At 43.9% G+C, this 23,452-nt stretch overlaps 2 protein-coding genes across 2 annotated transcripts in view; both read left to right on the top strand.

Annotated features, from left to right (window-relative positions):
* The first annotated feature begins 5,059 nt into the window (after nucleotides 1-5,059).
* LOC137064351 (scavenger receptor cysteine-rich domain-containing group B protein-like) lies at nucleotides 5,060-11,743 on the top strand. The gene is made up of 6 exons (XM_067435708.1): nucleotides 5,060-5,183; nucleotides 6,685-6,717; nucleotides 6,890-6,928; nucleotides 7,048-7,353; nucleotides 10,125-10,430; nucleotides 11,694-11,743. Exons 1-6 carry the CDS (start codon nucleotides 5,060-5,062, stop codon nucleotides 11,741-11,743), a joined length of 858 nt encoding a protein of 285 aa, XP_067291809.1.
* A 729-nt stretch (nucleotides 11,744-12,472) lies between these two features.
* Nucleotides 12,473-23,452, top strand: part of LOC137064350 (deleted in malignant brain tumors 1 protein-like) — a 615,344-nt gene continuing 604,364 nt past the window's right edge. The window contains exons 1-2 of the mRNA XM_067435707.1: nucleotides 12,473-12,500; nucleotides 12,953-13,258. Of these exons, the coding sequence (XP_067291808.1) occupies nucleotides 12,473-12,500; nucleotides 12,953-13,258 (334 nt within the window). The remainder of the gene's footprint in view (nucleotides 12,501-12,952; nucleotides 13,259-23,452) is intronic.

Raw genomic sequence — 23,452 nt, 5'->3', positions numbered from 1 at the left:
CAACCCTAGACCCGGAGGTCCTTGATAATTATAGGCCGATCTCCAACCTCACCTGCCTGTCAAAAGTTTTAGAGAAGGAAGCCACCTCTCAGCTCCACCACAATCTAAAAAACAACAACTTTTTAGAGATATTTCAATCAGGCTTTCGCTTGGCCCACAGCACCGAAACAGGTCTGCTTAGGGTGACAAATGACCTTCTAATGACAGCTGATTCAGGATCACCATCACTGCTCATTCTCCTTGACCTATCAGCGGGATTTGACACCGTGGACCATACCATCCTCATGGAGCGCCTCCACAATACAGTTGGCCTATCTGGAGCAGCACTGCAGTGGTTTCAGTTCTACCTTTCTGACAGGATTCTGACTGTTATATTGGGAGAATGTGAGTCCAGGCTGTTACATGTGGTGTTTCACAAGGGGTCAGTTCTCGGCCCAATCTTATTCATTCTCTACATGCTTCCCCTCAGTCCGGTCCTGTCATCAGCAGACATGGACTATCTTTTCATTGCTATTCTGATGACAGTTTGTGATTGGTCCCCGTAAATTCGTAACAGAAGTAGGGTATAAATATTTACAGGTTTCCGGCCTGAGCTGCAGGGCAAAATCAAATCGCCAGGTTTACCCAGTCTATGTGCTCTTGGGAAAAGTTAACCAAAAACTATGAATACATTTAGCTTCATTTAGAACTTTGTAACTTTGTCTGGGAAAGATCATGCAAATGAAGAAATCCATTCTGTTACTGTAATAGATTTTAATCATATTTCTCTTTCTGTAATAGGCCAGATACAAACTAGTGCAGCACCACAGACAGGTAATTATACACCTTTGAATTTTAGAACCAGATATAGTGGTGATCTTGGGAAAAGTCAATCAAAAGCTATGAGTACATTTAGCTTCATTTAGAACTGTGTAACTTTGTCTGGAAAAGACCTAGCCTGACGTCGTCATAGTCAATTCTAGTAAGAATATGAGTCTGATACAAACCAATCAGAGCAACGGAGTAAGTGATGTATGTTGAGTGTCGCATAGTAGTAGTGGGAAGTTCGGACTTGGATCTTTGATTCTCGATCAGCAAAATTCATAAGTCATTTTGTTCATTTCAGCAGAATAATTAAAATGTCACATGTTAAATTCCCCAACACATCTTGTACCTATGCAAACGCTGATCACATTTGGAATAAAAATAAAATTATAAACTAATGCAGCCAAGGCCAAACTTTAAGAAAGAAATGATTCATTAATTGCTTAGCTGGGTCTTCTGTTTATAGAGTCTGTTAGTTAACATCACTAAACCTGAGTCGTTCTTTCTTTTGTCACTTTACATTTAATCATGTCTGTTCCCTGGAAAGATTAGTAACGTTACACCGCTTCTGTCTTTGGGTTCGATTTGTTAGTTCCGTCATCAGTGTCTGATCTGGGCCGTGCCAGCCTCATTTGCAATCGAGTGCTGTCCCGGAAACAGAATGGATTAGTTCCCGTTCAAGGAACTCGAGCTGCGTCACCGCTATGGGAACGCCTCTGCGTGATTGCGTCGTGAAGCACGTATGTAATCAGTCCAATGGAGAGACGGAACGTCGTAGGCGGGTGACGTCATCGACCCGGAAACTATAAAGCCTGCCGGCAAACACACGCCCCCAGCTTCTGTTGCCTTCAACAAGCGCTCTATGTTTCATTGTCCAAACTGTCTATGTGTTGTGTCTGAGTTCAGACTTTGTTGTTTTTTCACAAAATACACACATTACTGACAGTGAGAGATTATGGCGAACAAACAGTCGTTCAGAAGGTGTGTTCCTCCCTGCTCACGCTTCCTTACGAGCTCCTCGCATGTGGCGCAACAAAAACAGAGCGTCGCCGGCTAATGGTCGGCTATCTCAGGCGCAGCCTTCTAAGGGTAAAACTGATCTGAGGACAGTTATTATTTAAGGAAGGCTGCGTCGAAGAAGTCTGTACGCTACGGCGTTCAGGGCTGTGAGGGTCATCCCCTCCGGGGGCAGGCGGTGGTTACCTCATTACATGGTACCCGTCTGTCCTCGGCACACTCATAGAGTCAATCCACCAACTCCGCCCGAGCGCCGGGGCGTGGCTAATTAGGCCATATATATCTCAGTGGGTCCTGCACTTTTTAAGAAGGGTACGCCATTCAGTTTTGATGTCGTCCACCCAGTTTCTACGGGGTTCTGCCCACGGTGGCGGGCCCCGAGCAGGCTCAGATTATGTCTCAAGAAGTACAGGCTCTGCTGCAGGGTTCCCCCGCCCGGCAGGGAGTCAGGTTTACGGCCGGTACTTCATCGTGCCTAAGAAGGATGGAGGGTTGCGCCCATCTTAGATCTTTTGCGTTCTGAACCGCTGTGTAGCAAGCTCAAGTTCAGGATGCTTTTACGCAAACAGATCGTGTTTCAGATCAGGAGGACTGGTTTGTCACGATAGATCACAAAGATGCATATTTTCATATCTCCATCCTTCCATGGCACAGTCAGCTCGTCTCGCGGTTCAACATCGAGATGTTGTTCTCGCCCACACGAGGGAGTTGGGCTGAGGCTCAACTCCAAGAAGAGCAGAGAGTAACGTATCTAGGTCGGTCTCTATGCAGGCCCGGTCAGAGCTTCGCATAGGGTCGACCGGCTCTCCTCCAGGGGCAGACGGTGTTACCTCAGTACACGGTACTCGTCTGTCCTCGGCATCCTCACAGGGTCAATCCACCAACCCCGCCCGAGTGCCGGGGCGTGGAGAGCCCTCCAAGGAGGGAGGTGGTGCTGTCGAGTCAGTTGTTCCCTGCCGGTCAGCCGTTTCAGGGCGCTGCACTCGCGGTGCAGAGTACATCAGAGGCCTCAAGAGGGGTGAAACTAGGCCAGTCGCTCACTGTGAAACAGTTTCAGAGGCTGTTGGGTCTCATGGCAGCAGCGTCCAATATCATTCCGTGCGGCCTGTTGTACATGAGACCGCTACAGTGGTGACTCAAAATCAAGGGCTTTCCCCGAGGGGAAATCCTTTCTGTGTGATCAAGGTTACGCGGCGGTGTCTCCGCTCCTTGGTCATGCGGAGGGACCCTTGCTTTCTAGGCCAAGGCCCGTTACTGGGGGCACTATGCCAGCGGGTATCTCTGAGCATGGATGCCTCCCTTATGGGCTGGGAGGGGCGACCATGAGTGGTCGCTGGGTCCAGGGCCTATGGCAGGAACACCATCATTCGTGGCATAATTGTCTAGAATCCTGGCAGGATTTCAGGTGCTGAAACACTTCCTGCCGTATCTCAGGGGCCATCATGTGCTGGTTCATACAGACAGAACATCGGTGGTCTCCTATATCAACCATCAGGGAGGTCCGAGGTCACGCCAGTTGTACAGCTGGCGCGCCTTATTCCCCTCAGGTCCCAGTGGAATTGCTCTCAGTGCGGGCTATGTACATTCCTGGGCAGTTGAATGTGGAAGCAGACATCCTGTCGAGGCCCGGGGAGTGGAGACTCCACACCGAGGTGGTGGTGCTCCTTTGGGAGAGATTTGGCAGGGCTCAAGTGACCTGCTTGCCACTCACGAGAATATGCATTGTCGTCTTTGGTTCTCCCTAGTGTCTCCAGTTCCTCTCGGACTGGATGCTATGGTACAGGAGTGGCCGAGGTTGCCTCTTCACATCTTTCCCCCGATTGCTCTGCTTCCGGGAGTTCTAGAGAGAGTGTGTCGGGACGGGGCCCATCTTCTGTTAGTAGCCCCATTCTGGCCAGGCCGAGTATGGTTCTCGGACCTTGTGTCTCTCCTCGACGGCTCTCCCCTGGAGATTCCGATCAGGAGGGACATTCTCTCTCGCCAGGAGTTGTGGAAACCATGGGCTTGGCCTCTGAGGTGGTCCAGCTCATAAATTCTGGTCTCTCAACTGAGGTTGTTGTGACCATTCTACGCTCTAGAGCTCCTTCCACAAGGAAACTGCACACACTGAAGTGGAGGCTCTTCACCTTATGGTGCAGAGATCGCCTGTGGGATCCAGTTAACTGCCCTGCGAGCGCGGTGCTGGAGTTCCTGCAGGGGAGATTCTCGGGGAGATTCCCATAGCGGTGACGCAGCTCGAGTTCCTTGAACGGGAACGTCCCGGTTACGTCTGTAACCTTTGTTCCCGGAATAGGAACGAGACGCTGCATCACCCGGCCATGCCCTCTAGCGGCTTGTTTCAGGCCTTCTCAGAAGCTGGGGGCGTGTGTTTGCCAGAAGGCTTTTTAGTTTCCGGGTCGATGACGTCACCCGCCTATGACGTTCCGTCTCTCCATTGGACTGATTACATACGTGCTTCACGACGCAATCACGCAGAGGCGTTCCCATAGCGGTGACGCAGCGTCTCATTCCTATTCCGGGAACTAAGGTTACAGACGTAACCGGGACGTTCACCTCTTGAGTCTTCGGGATTGAGTCAATCGTTCACCAGCTCACAGCCCCATCGGCTGAATGCAGAAGATCTTGTACAGAACCGATGGCATGTAGAGCATGCACGGTCAACACGAAATGAACGAATCACTCTCTGAGACAACTCGGGTTTCCCGAGTTCATATTTAAGAATAGTTCAAAAAGAATGAATCGTTCATGAATGACACATCACTAAAGTTGTCACCGAACTCAACTGCACGCACGCTGGTAGAAGTAGAAGAAGAAAATGAGTGTAAGTGAATTTTTTGAGAGAAATAGTAAAGGTGAATGCATATACGAACAAGTTCTCTGTTAAGGATTAGAATGAATTCAACCCAAACGCTCTTTGGTGACGTGGATGATTACGTTGCATTATTTGTCCATTGACGTATAATTATTGCTTAACATCACTGCAACAGCCCGGTCCTGCAGATTTGCCTTATACGACATTAGAAAGATTTGACTCTTCCTATCAGAACAGGCCGCACAACTCCTGGTCCAAGCTCTTGTTCTCTCCAGACTGGACTATTGTAATGCTCTTCTAGCTGGCCTTCCAGCATGCACTATCAAACCCTTGCAACTAATCCAGAATGCAGCGTAGAGAGTGGTCTTTAATGAACCGAAGAGAGTGCACGTTACGCCTCTCTTCATCAGACTTCACTGGTTGGCAATGGCCGCTCACATCAAATTCAAGGCACTGGTTCTCGCCTACAAAGCAACCACTGGCTCTGCACCAATGTACCTAGACTCGCTTGTTCAGACTTACAAACCCTCCAGAAGCTTGCATTCTGCGAGTAAACGGTGCCTCGTGGTTCCATCCTACGGTGGCCCAGTGGTGCAGCCGTACTAAATTAAACCACAACACAACGAATTTGCCACAACACAATGGAAACGAGCCACAACACAATGGAAACGAGCCACAACACAACGAAATCACCACAACACGACAGAATCGCCACAACACAACGGAAACGAGCCACAACACAACGAAATCACCACAGCACAACGGAATCGCCACAACACAACGGAAATGCTCCCATCCACGAGGGGGCTCTCGGAGTGCAATAAAGTTCGTTTTCCTTGCCATTGCTCTATAGATTGGCCAGTCTTACAAATATATAAACACTACGATCAGTTTTAAGTGTGTAACTATTGTATATCGACATGAAATATCAACTCAAAATCACCTACATGCATTATAGCTGCATATTTATACTCAAAAACGTTTTTACTCGCGATCACGGAGCTTGATGCCTAAGGGAACGTCTGCCAATTCCATCAAGTATTGGAACCGTATAATTTTATTAATTAAAATTACTTTTTTTTTTGTTTTGTTTAAATGTTCAAATTCTAACGTAATGCATTGAGTCAGTTTTTTAGAATACAAAAAGCTGTGGGATTTTAACATGTCTGTTTTTGAATGCTAAAAGTAATTTTAATTTATACAAATTACATGTTTCAACTGCATGGTGGAATTGGCAGACGTTCCCTTGGGCATCAAGCGCCATGGCAGCTTGTAAAAGCGTTTTCGAGTATAAATATACAGCTATAATGCCTGTAGGTGATTTTGAGTTGATATTTCATGTTGATATACAATGGTTACACACTTAAAAATGACCGTAGTGTTTAAATCTTTGTAAGACTGGCAAATCTATAGAGCAATGGCAAGGGAAAGGGTGGCCCTGCACTACTGGGCCACCGTACCATCCCAAAGGGGCATGAAATCTCTCTCGCGGACATTTTCCTGGACTTTTCCCACCTGGTGGAATGACCTGCCGATCTCAATTCGTGCAGCCGAGTCTTTAGCCATTTAAAAAAAAAAACATCTTAAGACACATCTTTTCCCATTGCACCTGACCAATAAAGACTAGCACTTAACTATCCAATTAAATTTTCTGTTTTTTTTTTTTTGTCTTAAAAAAAACCCCACTTGCTTGTGTACTGTGCTCGATTAACTGAGAATTCTTACAGCTCTTGCAGGTTGTTGCCCTTGTTTGTTTCGTTGCTTCTATTGCTCTCCCCTTTTTGTAAGTCGCTTTGGATAAAAGCATCTGCTAAATGATTAAATGTAAAATGTAAATGTATAAAGCCCACCCTGACAATTTGATTGGTCCGAACAGCTCCTGTTCGGCCATAGTTGCTCCACAACGGATCAAGTCCAGACTGAGCTTCCCTCAAATGTTGTGGGCGGGGCTAAGTTCGGCTGGCATCCAGGCTAAGAAAGACCATGAAAATGAAGAAATCCGTTGTCTAGAACTGTAATAGACTTTAATCATCTCTCTCTTTCGGTAATAGGCCAGACACAAACTAGTGCAGCACCACAGACAGGTAATTATACACCTTTAAATTAGAACCATATCTGCTTTTCTTGTAAAACAACCTTAAACATTTGTTTGAACTGAAAAACATGAAGCATTGCAATCAATCTGATGCATCGACATCTTTATCTAAATATAACATTGTTGTGTATTTGGGTGTTAATTTGTTTCTGCTGCAACAGCGACATTGAGCGCAACTGCCTCACAGCCAGAAGTCAAAGGTAATGATGCTGAGGAGGATGAGACTCCACTATTGTTAACACTTTGTTTGTATCTCATCAAAAATAAAAAATTAAACTAATAATCTGTTTTTCTATCTTAATTGTTTTGTGACTAATAGCTGTCAAGTTGGTGAATGGATCCAACCTCTGTTCTGGAAGAGTGGAGATTCTCCATAATGGAATATGGGGAACAGTGTGTGATGATCAGTGGGATTCTGCAGACGCGGCAGTGGTGTGTCAAGAACTGGGCTGTGGGAGTGTTATAGAGGCAAAGAGTAATGCTTATTTTGGACAAGGTTCTGGACAAATATGGCTGGATAATGTCCAGTGTAGTGGGAGTGAATCTACACTGGCAAACTGCTCATCAAATGCATGGGGATCACATAACTGTGGGCACGGTGAAGATGCTGGAGTCGTCTGCCAAGGTGAGTCAAACACATTATACTGATGTGTAGTGATTGATACTCATGTCACCGCTGATGTTGGGATTTTTGGATCACATGTCAGTTATGACCAATATCACCTCTCTTAGTCCAAGGCCCCAGTCGAGGACTTTTACCTTAGCTGTGTAGTGATTTTTACTTTTGTCCACCCAAGGACACTAAGTAAGAGAGTGATTGGTACTCACGTCACAGCTGACGTTGTGAAATTGGATCACACATCACTTAAGGTGTGGTTATGAGTACATCAGATGACCACCTTCCCCCCTCTTAGTTTGGGACACTAGTCAAGGCCTTTTACCTTGGCTGTATGAAAGCACTCCGAACAGGAGGCTACCCAGTAATTTATAATGAATGTAAAGGGGGGAGTGTTGGTCAGCTGATTTATCTGAAAGCTTGGTGAGATGTCTAACTTGTAGAGCCTTTTCTGCTTTATCAGCACAAGGAAGACACAATTGCAATAAAATAGATTTTATTAACAAAAGATAAACAGAACAATTAACACAACTACTAAATTAATAACTAAATTAATGGGGCGGCAGTGGCTCAGTGGTTCATGTAGGTTGTCTACAAACCGAAAGGTTGGTGGTTCAATCCCCGGTTCCACCTGACCAAGTGTCGAAGTGTCCATGAGCAAGACACCTAACCCCAGCTGCTCCCGACGAGCTGGATGGCGCCTTACATGGCTGACATCGCCGTCGGTGTATGAATGGGTGAATGTGAGGCAAAAATGTAAAGCGCTTTGGATAAAAGCGCTATATAAATGCAGTCCATTTACCATAATACAATGAATGATAAAGGAATAAAGTGCGTAAAATGCATAAAATACATGTGAGTAAGTTAAGTGTGGCTATAGGATAGTTACGTTATCTTATGGAAAGATAAACTGTTGTTTCTCTGAAATTAAGGTGAAGAACCTTATTATGCATTAAACAAATAAACAAAATATTATTTGTTATGAACTAGCATCAGTTATATTACGTGTAATGTAAATTAGAAAATCATTTCCTGATAATATACAACAATGCCAAGGTCTCTAGAAAGAGGTTTGGTTAAGTGATATTTACGTTCCACGTGGTTGAGTAAGCAGTCCGTTGGTGATGACATCTTCCACTGGTTTTGCTGGGAGACAGTGCAGTGAAGAAAGGAGCTGGAATCTGTTTCAACAGCCTTGAACACGAAGATCTGTGGGATGCTGATCTCCTGGGGCACCAAAGGGTCCTAAAATCTGGAACACGCAGATGAGGCCCTGAAGTAGGTGCAGAAGGTCCTTAATCTAGAACACGCAGACAAATGAACCTTGAAGTGAAGGTTTGCTCTCCTGAGCTTAACCTTGTTGCAAATGTCTCTGTGTGTCTTCTGCCTCTTTGGACCAGACACTCAGAAGTTGGTCAATCTGCTCTGGTCTCTTTAGCATGGAGACTCTGGACGTGCTGTAGTCGTCTCGCTGAACTAAAACTCTGAACGTAGTGTTGGTTAATGTCTCTTTCCTCACAGGCTGGAGGCTCAGAACATTGTCGTATCTGTCACTGCCTCACAAACTGTAGATTCAGATCCTCGGATCTTGTATTGTCTCTCTGGTTAAACCAGAGGCTCAGAACTTGGTTGCTCTGTCACAGTCTAATCCTCAGCGGACAGACTCAGAACTTGGTTAACTGTTTGTCTCTCGCATGGAGGAGACTCAGAACAAGGAGTGTCTATTGAAAGGGTACCTTTATCCTTTTCTGAATAGGAGGAGATTGCAATTTGGCGCTTCTCCATTCCAGTGTTGCTATTGGCTGCTGGCATCAGAGAGGGCACACAGTGTGGCCCACCCTTCTTTCCCATTTGGAACTCATTTGCATACTGTACACAGTTAGAAGTCTTTAAAGGGTCTTTAAAGTTCATCAATGCATTTCTCACTTTACAAACCACCATCAGAATACCCTTGGCAATATACTAAACAAATAGACACCAAACATGATTGAAAAAGATTGATCTGTCATGTGTTCATTAATTTGTTCATTAACAGCTGAATTTGTGGAAGATGTTGCATTACAAATAGCTGTCACTGAGAATACTTATTTCTCTGAATAAGTATGAGATGGATATGTGTAGTTTACATCAGTCTTAAGGTTTTCAAACATAGTTCAGGATGGATTTGGATGGATCATTTTGGTCTTTCTTTGTTTCACCCACTACTGCTGAGGTCCCGAGGAATGTTTATGGCCGTCACAAATCAGGACATTAGGGATCCGTCTCTAGATGGGTGAAGGACAGAAACTGCATGTGGACCAATGAGAAGTCCTGTCCTTCCTGGGCTTGGTACTAGAGGTCTTCTTCTTGCCCTCAAAGAGGTGTCTGGATGTTGTCCAAGCATCTTTATCTGATGCCGTTGGACATTTTGTTTGTGCTAGTCCAACAGGATCCAATCAAAATGGAGCAAACCTCTGTCCACTGTTACGGGCAAAGAGGGGCCCGGCCATAAACTGGGCCCTGGAATGTGCTGTCCACTACAGCTGTAGGAGAACACTTCCATCAGGGGGCTGTTCAATCATTTGGGATTTATGTAAACTGGAGGGAGTTGGTCAACCGATTAATTATTTTTATTTATCCTTAATTTTTTTAGGAAGGGCCCATTGAGATTAAAATAGGTCTCTTATTCCAGGGAGGCATGGACACTATTGTTAACACTTTTTTTGTATCTCATCAAAAATACAAATAAACAAAAAACCTAATAATCTGTTTTTCTATCTTAATTGTTTTGTGACTAATAGCTGTCAAGTTGGTGAATGGATCCAACCTCTGTTCTGGAAGAGTGGAGATTCTCCATAATGGAATATGGGGAACAGTGTGTGATGATCTGTGGGATTCTGCAGACGCGGCAGTGATGTGTCGAGAACTGGGCTGTGAGAGTGTTATAGAGGCAAAGAGTAATGCTTATTTTGGACAAGGTTCTGGACAAATATGGCTGGATAATGTCCAGTGTAGTGGGAGTGAATCTACACTGGCAAACTGCTCATCAAATGCATGGGGATCACATAACTGTGGGCACGGTGAAGATGCTGGAGTCGTCTGCCAAGGTGAGTCAAACACATTATACTGATGTGTAGTGATTGATACTCATGTCACCGCTGATGTTGGGATTTTTGGATCACATGTCACTTACGGTGTGGCCAGTTATGACCAATATCACCTCTCTTAGTCCAAGGCCCCAGCCGAGGACTTTTACCTTAGCTGTGTAGTGATTTTTACTTTTGTCCACCCAAGGACACTAAGTAAGAGAGTGATTGGTACTCACGTCACAGCTGACGTTGTGAAATTGGATCACACATCACTTAAGGTGTGGTTATGAGTACATCAGATGACCACCTTCCCCCCTCTTAGTTTGGGACACTAGTCAAGGCCTTTTACCTTGGCTGTATGAGAGCACTCCGAACAGGAGGCTAACCAGTAATTTATAATGAATGTAAAGGGGGGAGTGTTGGTCAGCTGATTTATCTGAAAGCTTGGTGAGATTTCTAACTTGTAGAGCCTTTTCTGCTTTATCAGCACAAGGAAGACACAATTGCAATAAAATAGATTTTATTAACAAAAGATAAACAGAACAATTAACACAACTACTAAATGAATACAATGAATGATAAAGGAATAAAGTGCGTAAAATGCATAAAATACATGTGAGTAAGTTAAGTGTGGCTATAGGAGAGTTACGTTATCTTATGGAAAGATAAACTGTTGTTTCTCTGAAATTAAGGTGAAGAACCTTATTATGCATTAAACAAATAAACAAAATATTATTTGTTATGAACTAGCATCAGTTATATTACGTGTAATGTAAATTAGAAAATCATATCCTGATAATATACAACAATGCCAAGGTCTCTAGAAAGAGGTTTGGTTAAGTGATATTTACGTTCCACGTGGTTGAGTAAGCAGTCCGTTGGTGATGACATCTTCCACTGGTTTTGCTGGGAGACAGTGCAGTGAAGAAAGGAGCTGGAATCTGTTTCAACAGCCTTGAACACGAAGATCTGTGGGATGCTGATCTCCTGGGGCACCAAAGGGTCCTAAAATCTGGAACACGCAGATGAGGCCCTGAAGTAGGTGCAGAAGGTCCTTAATCTAGAACACGCAGACGAATGAACCTTGAAGTGAAGGTTTGCTCTCCTGAGCTTAACCTTGTTGCAAATGTCTCTCTGTGTCTTCTGCCTCTTTGGACCAGACACTCAGAAGTTGGTCAATCTCCTCTGGTCTCTTTAGCATGTAGACTCTGGACGTGCTGTAGTCGTCTCGCTTAACTAAAACTCTGAACGTAGTGTTGGTTAATGTCTCTTTCCTCACAGGCTGGAGGCTCAGAACATTGTCGTATCTGTCACTGCCTCACAAACTGTAGATTCAGATCCTCGGATCTTGTATTGTCTCTCTGGTTAAACCAGAGGCTCAGAACTTGGTTGCTCTGTCACAGTCTAATCCTCAGCGGACAGACTCAGAACTTGGTTAACTGTTTGTCTCTCGCATGGAGGAGACTCAGAACAAGGAGTGTCTATTGAAAGGGTACCTTTATCCTTTTCCGAATAGGAGGAGATTGCAATTTGGCGCTTCTCCATTCCAGTGTTGCTATTGGCTGCTGGCATCAGAGAGGGCACACAGTGTGGCCCACCCTTCTTTCCCCTTTGGAACTCATTTGCATACTGTACACAGTTAGAAGTCTTTAAAGGGTCTTTAAAGTTCATCAATGCATTTCTCACTTTACAAACCACCATCAGAATACCCTTGGCAATATACTAAACAAATAGACACCAAACATGATTGAAAAAGATTGATCTGTCATGTGTTCATTAATTTGTTCATTAACAGCTGAATTTGTGGAAGATGTTGCATTACAAATAGCTGTCACTGAGAATACTTATTTCTCTGAATAAGTATGAGATGGATATGTGTAGTTTACATCAGTCTTAAGGTTTTCAAACATAGTTCAGGATGGATTTGGATGGATCATTTTGGTCTTTCTTTGTTTCACCCACTACTGCTGAGGTCCCGAGGAATGTTTATGGCCGTCACAAATCAGGACATTAGGGATCCGTCTCTAGATGGGTGAAGGACAGAAACTGCATGTGGACCAATGAGAAGTCCTGTCATTCCTGGGCTTGGTACTAGAGGTCTTCTTCTTGCCCTCAAAGAGGTGTCTGGATGTTGTCCAAGCATCTTTATCTGATGCCGTTGGACATTTTGTTTGTGCTAGTCCAACAGGATCCAATCAAAATGGAGCAAACCTCTGTCCACTGTTACGGGCACAGAGGGGCCCGGCCATAAACTGGGCCCTGGAATGTGCTGTCCACTACAGCTGTAGGAGAACACTTCCATCAGGGGGCTGTTCAATCATTTGGGATTTATGTAAACTGGAGGGAGTTGGTCAACCGATTAATTATTTTTATTTATCCTTAATTTTTTTAGGAAGGGCCCATTGAGATTAAAATAGGTCTCTTATTCCAGGGAGGCATGGACACTATTGTTAACACTTTTTTTGTATCTCATCAAAAATACAAATAAACAAAAACCCTAATAATCTGTTTTTCTATCTTAATTGTTTTGTGACTAATAGCTGTCAAGTTGGTGAATGGATCCAACCTCTGTTCTGGAAGAGTGGAGATTCTCCATAATGGAATATGGGGAACAGTGTGTGATGATCTGTGGGATTCTGCAGACGCGGCAGTGGTGTGTCAAGAACTGGGCTGTGGGAGTGTTATAGAGGCAAAGAGTAATGCTTATTTTGGACAAGGTTCTGGAAAAATATGGCTGGATGATGTCCAGTGTAGTGGGAGTGAATCTACACTGACAAACTGCTCATCAAATGCATGGGGATCACATGACTGTAGGCACGGTGAAGATGCTGGAGTCGTCTGCCAAGGTGAGTCAAACACATTTATACTGATGTGTAGTGATTGATACTCATTTCACCGCTGATGTTGGGATTTTTGGATCACACGTCACTTACGGTGTGGCCAGTTATGACCAATATCCCCTCTCTTAAGCCCTATTCAGATGGGATTAGTTTAACATGGGGAGGTGGGGGTAAAGTAATTTTACCTCAGGACGTCTGTAATATTATTGGCCAATTCACACAGGATAAGACATCTCAGTAAAACTAGCAGAAGTGGGAGGAGTAACTCGCTTTACGCACCACGGTAACCTCCTTGTCGTGTGTAAGACGGTGCTGTTATCACGTGAGCAAACACACAACATGCGCGAGTATATATATATATATATATGTGTGTGTGTGTGTGTGTGTGTGTGTGTGTGTGTGTTTTATAAAACAGTAAGGTCCAGTCTAGCTATTCTGATTGGATTGTGTTGATAATAGACACTTTCCTAGAGCTAAAATAAGTGTTGTGCCTCTAAGTGATTTTGATCTTTTTGCTTTAAATAATGCGCGGAAAATAGCTGGATGTTTGCCACAGAGTTGTCCCAGTTGTCCATGCTCGCAAAAGCCGCTTTTTTAAACTTTTAAACAGGAAATTATGGGATTTTCCCATACATTTTTACAGTGGGTCTATTCGAACAGGATTAGTTTTACCCGAGGTCATTTTTCCGGACCTTTTTACAGAAGGTAAAAGTCTCTGTAATCTTTGCTGACATTGTCCGTGATGATTACCGAGATGGCACTTTTGGACGGGACAAAAATCACAGAGAACCTCTGATAATAATTAAATCACGTCAAAATGTTAAACTAATCCAGTCCGAATAGGGCTTTAGTCCAAGGCCCCAGTCGATGAATTTTACCTTAGCAGTGTGAGAACACTTCCATCAGGGGGCTGTTCAATAATTTGGGATTTATGTAAACTGGAGGGAGTTGGTCAACCGATTTTTGTTTTATTTTATTTATCCTTTATTTTTTTTTAGGAAGGTCCCATTGAGATTAAAATAAATCTAGATGGCCATAGTAAAATTTAACATAAACCTATAACACTCATGATAAATTCTAAACAGTCACAGCTAAAACATTAATCATAAATCAACTAATTAATTAAAACAGCAGCATGACTCATTTATATTACACCGCAATACATTTTTGAACACATTCAAAGGAGGAATTGTTTCTAGTGGAGGAGTAGCTTGAAATTCATTCCACAGCCATGGAGCATAATAAGAGAAAGATGATTTTCCATATTCTGAGTGTACCCTAGGTACTATTAATGTAATGCAATATCTCTTTCGACGTAAGCTTAAAAGACTGTCAATGCAATTTGGAAACACACCTAACAACAGTGATGCCAGTAACTCTAGAGTAACTCAGTTACTCTAATCTGACAACTTTTTTCCAGTAACGAGTAATCTAACGCGTTACTATTTCCAAACCAGTAATCAGATTAAAGTTACTTATCCAAGTCACTGTGAGTAACTATTTTAGTCATTTTCCTTAGTAAAAACCGGCAGCTTATCAAAATTCTTAGCCCGAGTCCAGCTGGAGCCCGTGTTTTTTATTTATTTATTTACATTGTTGCAGCCATTAAAATAGTTTACAAGGGTCACAAGGGTCAATTCTAGCACCACTCCTGTTTAACCTGTATATGCTGCCACTCAGCCAAATAATGAAAAAGAACAATATTGCTTACCACAGCTATGCTGACGACACCCAGCTCTACTTAGCACAGTCACCTAATGACTACAGCCCCATTGACTCCCTGTGCAAATGCATTGATGAAGTTAACAACTGGATGTGCCAAAATTATCTTCAGTTAAACAAAGACAAAACTGAAATCACTACATTTGGAAACAAAGATGAAATTCTCAAGGTGAACGCATATCTTGAGGCTAAAGGTCTGATAACAAAAAATCAAGTCAGGAATCTTGGTGTGATTTTGGAGTCAGACCTGAGTTTCAGTAGTCATGTAAAAGCAATAACTAAATCAGCATACTATCATCTGAAAAATATTGCAAGAATTAGATGCTTTGTCTCCAGGCAAGACTTAGAGAAACTGGTTCATGCTTTCATCACCAGTAGGGTGGACTATTGTAATGGCCTTCTCACCGGCCTTCACAAAAAGACCATTAGACAGCTGCAGCTCATACAGAACGCTGCTGCCAGGATTCTGAGCAGAACCAGAAAATATGACCATATCACACCAGTCCTCAGGACTTTACACTGGCTTCCAGTTACATTTAGGATCGATTTTAAAGTACTACTACTTGTTTATAAATCTCTCAATGAGCTAGGACCTAAATGCATTGCAGATATGCTGATTAAATACAAACCCAACAGATCGCTCAGATCAGCAGGATCAAGTCAGTTAGAAATACCAAGAGTTCACTCTAAGCAAGGAGAGTCTGCTTTCAGCTATTACGCCAGCCGCAGTTGGAACTAGCTTCCTGAACAGATCAGATGTGCTCCAACAGTAGCCACATTCAGATCCAGACTCAAAACACATCTGTTTAGCTGTGCATTTACTGAATGAGCACTGAGCCACTGTACGTCCGACTGACTGCACCTTATCTATGCATCATCCTTTTAAATATTTTTATAACTGTTTTAGTTTACCTTTGTTCTTTTCTTTGGTCATCATAATTTTATTATTTTTAATTCTCTTTACATTTTATTCTTTTTCTTATGCATTTGTTATCCCTATTTTAATTCCTTTCTATGTAAAGCACTTTGAATTGCCATTGTGTATGAAATGTGCTATATAAATAAACTTGCGTTGTCTTGCCTTGCCTAGTAGCTATGATTGAACTATGGCCCACTCTAAATCCTGACTGAGATGCTTGCTCAGTTGGTAACAGAACATTTTCAACTAAATATTCAAATACATTTTTAACTAAATTACTGATCTGCCCAGATTGTCACTATTATAATTGGAATTAGCTGGATGACATCACCGTTTCCTCCAGAGCGGCTGTAGAGCCGAATCAAATTCTGTTGCATTATTTTGCTGTTTAACACTGTAAAGCTGCTCTGAAACAATCGGCATTGTAAAAATCAGTCTATAAATAAAGGTGACTTGACTGAGATGCGTTTAAAATATAATGATTAAATAGGTATTCTGTCATTTGATCATTTACCATAGATTCAAAAACGTTGGCTAAAACCGGTAGTTTAGAAACAGGGCGATAATTATTTAAATCTGAAGGATCGTCTCCTTTTAGTAATGGCATAACCACAGCTGATTTTCAGGATGGCGGTATTACATTAGTGGATAGACTCGATGCAATAGGTTCGGCAATAATATCTGCAGACACTTTTCAAAAAATTGCCTCCATTTTGTCAGACCCACCTGATTTCTTACAGTTGAAATTGGAGAATAATTTATTAACTTTAGTGAGTAATTTAGGGGAAAAGGAAAATAATTCTGATTCACTGTTAGTCGACTCGTCAATTCACTGTTCGTCAATGACCAACAAATTACTGGAGTCTGTTATCGAACTAGCTGATATAAAACGACTATCAAACATAGTAACAATATTAGCCTTGTCTGTAATTAATCTTTGGTTCAGTTTTAAAGCTTTTGGAAGATCAGCAGATTAATATGACCCAACAAAAGTTTTTGGTAATTTCCAAAAATTTAGAAGGACCGCTCATGTTATAGATAATCCGATGTAAATAATACTGACTTTTTGAACTGTTTATAAATGTTGTACATTTGTTTCGTAATTGTCTATATTGGGCCCGGTCCTCATCACTATTTTTTTTTCTTTGTTTTAGACCAAGCCACACTTACTTTCTTAATAAGATTAGCGATGGATTGAATGAACCAAGGATTGTTTTCTTCCACGCACCCGAAATCTGCGAAAAGGAGCATGTTTATCACACATTTCCAGAAAAATATTCCCCAACATTTAAATTTCATTTAAAATTTTCCCAAGCATCAACCACATCCAGTATTGTAGAGTTAGGTGGTATTCTCCTTTAAGTGCCAGCCCCCGGATATATGATGTAGGAGAGAGAGCGCCCGATGAAGGAGGTCTGTGGCTGTGCTCTGTGGGGGCGCAAGTGTTAAACATAAATAAATGACTGTACGGATCAAGACTGTTTCTTGTTATTGGTTCTACAAAAACATACAAGTATAATCGAAACTAACTGTAAATTACGATTATACACATTGTGCAAAAAGCTTGTACATTTGACATTTTAATATAAATCTGGGTGAACTATTAGTTACCTTAAAATTTATCACGCAAGTTATTGCACAATGATCGCTAATATCATTACAAAACAATCCTATTGCAGAGCAAACATGGGTTCAAATTAGTTCAAATAACCCCATTCAAAGATGATTTGCTCATATTCTTTCCATTTAGGCGAGTCAGTGAATTTATCAGTTGATCCAGACATAAGGAATTACAAATGTCCTTAAAAGAGTCTGATGATGGAGGCAAGCAGTCCCAGTTTAAATATCCAATTAAAACTAAATCAGAGTTAGTCCAACTGTGAAGCATGTCCATAAGCAAGGAAATTGCCTCACTTGAAGTTGAAGGCAGGCGGTAGCTACCGACCACCATTAGGAAAAAATACTTTAATAGTGTAAGGCTGGAAAAAAACTAGCAGAGGCTGAAATGTCTAATCGAGGAATAGGGACTCCATGAGAAAACAAAGAAAATTAACATCTGAACTGTCCCTCATGCACCATTGAAGGTAAGTCTCACCTCAGTATCAGCTAATCTACATCTTTATCTGTTGACCCCCTCTCCCCCAACTCCTACTTCCCCTCATGCTGAGAGCACTGAAAAACGCCTAGGTTACGACTGTTCCCTGAAGCATTACCCAGAGCATAAAAAATTATAGGCTGTAGCCTCCCATCACTTTCTTCACTTTTCTCCTCCAGAATAATTAGAAAGGCAAAAAAAAATTCATAGCGGACGACTCTCACCCTGCTCACCACGTCTTTAATCTCCTCCCATCAGGAAGAAGATATAGCAGCATTAAGACTTCTACTTCACGTTTCAGAGACAGTACTTGCCCTCTGGCTATTAGACATCTGAATTTGCACTGACAGCTAGCTGCACAGTCAACTGTATGCACTGTGCACTTTCTTTTTCTTGGCAAGGGTTATTGTCCTTTTAATGTCTGCAGGGTTTTGGTCTAAAGTCCTACTGTTTGTTGGGTATTGTTGGGGAACATTGTCTGTTTTTGTACTTATGATGTATGTCCTTTATGTCATTTAAGTCTGAGAGTTGTACCAAGACAAATTCCTGTCAAATTGTTGACATGGCAATACATTTATTGAATTGATTTGAATTGAATTGAATTGAATTGAAAAGGTAACGAGCGTTGCATCGAATGATGCTATGGGAATTCTTGGTTGATGTCATGAAGCACTTGTGAAATCAGTCCAATAGGGTACGGAGACGTCACGGACCAGGAAGCTATAAAGCCTGCCCAAAACAAAGCCGCTCTAGCTTCGAAAGTCTGAAGTAGCTGCTCTGACAGGCATGTAGGAGGTATGGCAGAGTGATGCAAAGCTCGTTCCCTCTTCAGGGAACCGAGGTTACAGTAGTAACCTAGCCGTTCCCTTTCAAGGGAACACCCGCTCAATCGAATGAAGCTATGTGAACATCTATACCAACGAGAAGTACTTCTCATAACGAGAAGTGCCTGTCCCATGTGAAAGAAAGCACTCTAGGAGAAAAGCACCGACAACCCCGGGGTAGGCTATTCGTCCAAAGCGTAGAACCTCACAAATGTGTGCGGTGAGGACCACCCTGCCGCATCACAAATATCTTGAAGAGTCACCCCTGACATAAAGGCCTTAGATGCCAACATACCCCTGGTAGAATGTGACCAGACCACCAAAGGTGATGGCTGTCTGACCGACTCATAAGCCAGTGAAATGGTCTCAAACACCCACTTGCTCATCCTTTGTTTACGAGCCGAGGCCCCTTTGCTAGTTGCCCCAAAGCATACAAACAATTGCTCGGACTTACGCCACAGGGCAGCTCTGTGGACTTGAGCCCTGAAAGCCCTGACAGGGCAGAGCAAATTACTTTTCTCCTGATCCGCATTGAGGAAAGGTGGAGGACAGAAGGCCTGCAGCACAATGGATCCAGCTACGTTAGTAGGCACCTGGTGAAAACTCCAAGCACGAGGGAGCCACAGAAAGACCCTGAAGATATCCAATTATCTTTAAAGATAGGATAGCAAGGAGGAACAATACTTTTAAAGTTAAAAACTTGGCAGGAACCTCCTACAGAGGCTCAAATGGTATAGGCCCTGCAGGACTGTGGCCAAGTCCCACGTCGGCACCCTAGTGCGAGCTACAAGCCTCAGCCTCAAAGTACCATGAAGGAAATTATACACCAGGGGGTCTTTACCCACCATCATCACACCCAACAAGCTGTGGTAAGCCCCAATAGCAGCCAAATACACTTTAAGGGTGGACGGGGATAACCCTGCAGTGAACCGATCCTGCAGGAAGTCCAGCACTGTACCGACCGGGCAGTTCACTGGATCCTGCTGGTGACTAAACACCATGATGTGAAAACCTTTCACTTCAAATTGTACAGTTTCCTAGTGGAAGAGGCTCTGGACTGATGAATGGACTCCACAACCTCAGTTGAGAGAACTGAACTCACAAGCTGGCCCCACTCAGAGGCCAAGCCCAAAGGTTCCACAGCTCAGACCGGGGGTGTAGAATGGCACCCCCTGCTTGAGACAGAAGGTCCTTCCTGACCGGTAACTGTAGTGGCGACCCATCGAGGAGAGGGGCTATCAAAACGAGTTGCACTTGGTCGCTTCGAACTATATCCAGTACTCCTGGGAGCAGAGCAATAGGAGGAAATGCGTACAGACGTAGCCTCGGCCACATCTCTACCATAGCATCTAGTCCTAATGGGGCTGGATGTGTGAGGGAGAACTAGAGTGGACAGTGAGACGTCTCTCGAGAGGCAAACAGATCCACTGGTGCCCGACCGAACACCCTCCAGATCTGATCCACCACATAGGGGTGGAGCCTCCATTTCCCTGGCCTCAGCACCTGTCTTGACAGCATGTATGCTCCTATATTCTGAGTCCCAGGGATAAAAGCTGCTCAGAGAGAGATAAAATTCCCATGGGACCACAAGAGGATCCGGTGTGCCAGTTTGCACAGCTGACGTGAGTGCAGACCCCCTTGGTGATTTATATAGGCAACCACCGATGTGTTGTCTGACCGGACTAACACATGATAGCCTCTGAGGTATGTGAGGAAGTTCTTGAGGACCAGAAACGCTGCTGTCATCTCCAGGTGATTGATGTGCCATAAGAGATGATGTAGCCTCCACAGACCTTCAGCAACCGTCTAGGACCGCTCCCCAGCCCGTGAGGGAATCATCAGTCGTTAGCATTTTGCGACGACCAAACATCCCCAACACGGGACCCTGGCACAGGAACCACATTTTTTTCCACATAACCAGAGCACGTAGGCAACGCCGCGTGACCCTGATCATGCGAAAATGGCTTCCCCACAGGGAAAACCCTTCCTGAACCACCACAGCAGAGGCCTCATATACAGCAGTCCAAAAGTAATCATGTTGGATGCTGCAGCCATCAGGCCCAATATCCTTTGAAATTGCTTCACAGTGATTGACTGGCCTAGCTTTACTCTCTTGACTGTAGACAGGATAGATTCAATGCGTGCCGGAGACAGGCGCGCCTGCATCGACACTGAATCCCATACCATGCCTAGAAAAGTAGTTATCTGTATGGGAGAGAGAACACTCTTCTTGGCGTTCAGCCGTAACCCCAACTGCTTCATGTGCGTGAGGACTACATCTCGATGCCGATCCGCTAACTGATGCGACTAAGCTAAGATCAACCAGTCGTCTATGTAGTTCAAGATGCGAATCCCTTGTAGGCCAATGAGCGCCAGAGATGCATCCACGCATTTCGTAAAGGTGGGAGGCGATACATTTTGACCAAACGGTAGAACTCTGTATTGGTATGCTTCTCCCACGAAAGCAAACTTTTAGAAACTTCCTGCGATATGGAAGGATGGAAATATGGAAGTACGCGTCTTTGAGGTTTATCATGACAAACGAGTCCAAGGACCTGATTTCTGGCACGATTTGTCTCAGAGTTAACATTTAGAACTTCAACTGCACTGTACAGCACCCGAAGTTCTAAAATTGGACACAACCCCCCATCCTTCTTTGGAACTAAGAAATATTTAAATGTTGGCTGTAAAATCCGATTTTCCTGTCTGAGTGAGGTACACATTCTATGACCCCTTTCTCTAAAAGAGCTTTCACTTCCTGTTCCATTACCATAGCCTGCTCGGGGCCCACCAATGTGGGAAAGACCCCCATAAACCTGGGCGGGCGAGACCTGATCTGAATTTGATACCCGTTCTGTATTATGTGCAGGACCCATCGAGGAACATTCGGCAGTAGTGTCCACGCTGCCAAAAATGTCTCTTAATGGTACCATCCTCTCGAGGATGGCTTCTGGTTTTTGTTGCGCTGTCAGTCCAGTGCACTGTAACGGCTAACCGGTAGGGAACAGCTTAACTGACTGCTCTAGGACCCTCATTGGAGGAGCGGGCATCCCCGGCCCACTATGTTTCCGGGTGGACCCTGAGATTTCTGCTCGCTGGGGACCACTGCGCCCTGTAATACCAGAGGTGGCAGGGTTGGCAGAACCGAGGAATGGCAGGCACCGTATAATGTGGTGTGTACTGCTTCCCTTCGGGGGGGATTGCCCTCAAAGGCCTGACCCCTCGGGCATCAGGACCTTTTCTCTGCAACCCCCCTGGAGATAATAATGGTCCTCAGATCCGTTTTACACCTCGAAGGCTCTGGCAGATTGTGTTTCCCCTGTCCCCAGCCCTTCTGCGGGGGAGCACGGGAAGCCACACTCTGTTTTTGAGTGGCACAGTGTGATGAACTGGGCTTCACTTTTGATGTTTGGGGCTGCTCACTAGCAGCATCCTTGGAGAAATGTGAGCGGCGGGGAAGGAGCTTCTGGAACGCAACCACCTGCTTAGATGCCTCCTGGTACCGATCGACGCCCGAATTAATGGCTTCGCCGAAAAGGCCAGAGGGAGACGGGTGCGTCCATAAGAAAATTGTTGTCCTTTTCCTTAATTGAGCTCAGATTAAGCCAAAGGTGCCTCTCAGTGGCTACCAAGGCTGCCATAGAGCGGCCGATGGATTTAGCCGTCTCCTTAGCAGCCCTGAGAGACAAATCTGTGAATCTGTGGCCCTACGCAGTTCGCAGACCACTTCGGAACCTCATCAAAATCTCCTAACAGCTCAGTTTGATAGGCTTGCAACAGCAACATGGTGCAGAGACATGCCGCATCCTGACCAGCCGCTGAATAAGCCTTACCCACTAATCCTGAAGTGGTTCTAACGAGCTTAGTGGGTACTGCAGGGCCTTTTAGGGAAGATGCTGAATCAGGGGACAGATAACTGGCTAGTGTATCTTCAATCTTAGGCATCTCCCCATAACCATGATATTTATAATACATAATATAAGAATACTGGGATGTTTGTGTGTTGTAAACTCTATATGAAACTGGTTTCTACCACAATCTCGCCACCTCAGCGTGGAGATCGGGGAAAAATGGTAAGCCCCTGCGCTGAGGTTGTGAACGGGATGGCAGAAAACGTTCGTTCAAGGAGTAAATTCAAGGGCGAATCCTCAAGGGAGTTCAAGGGTGAATCCTCACTTTCTCTGACACTGAACTAGAGAGCTGCATCAGTGGTGCCTCAAAGAGGACAGAAGTAACCACATCGTGTGCTTCATAGCCCAGAGAGAAGGCACTGGACCTATCAGGTGAAGGTGCCTAACCCCGCTGATTAATCCATTTGTGAACCCCAAGACTGCAATCGCCACTGCAATTGATTCTGATGTGCTCTGGAATTATTCAGGTAATGAACGGGTATAATTTCAACAAAGTGTTTAACAGAATAATTAAATGTGTGGTTAATCTATTAAATATGAATGACCAAATAACCATTTGTCATTTTTACCTAAATTCGAAATTATTATTAAAAGGAGTCAGATGAATAGAATTGGAATAAAATCCCTTTTCCCAGCTGAAAAGATCGAACTCGCAGCAACCTTCACCCACCAATCGTTAGCCTCCATTGGGACGATTTGGGCGGCGTTACAATAGCTAAACATCCAAAA

This window comes from Pseudorasbora parva, chromosome 25 (assembly GCF_024679245.1).
Source record: "Pseudorasbora parva isolate DD20220531a chromosome 25, ASM2467924v1, whole genome shotgun sequence".
Lineage (NCBI taxonomy): Eukaryota > Metazoa > Chordata > Actinopteri > Cypriniformes > Gobionidae > Pseudorasbora > Pseudorasbora parva.
This window is presented reverse-complemented; position numbering and strand designations above follow the sequence as displayed.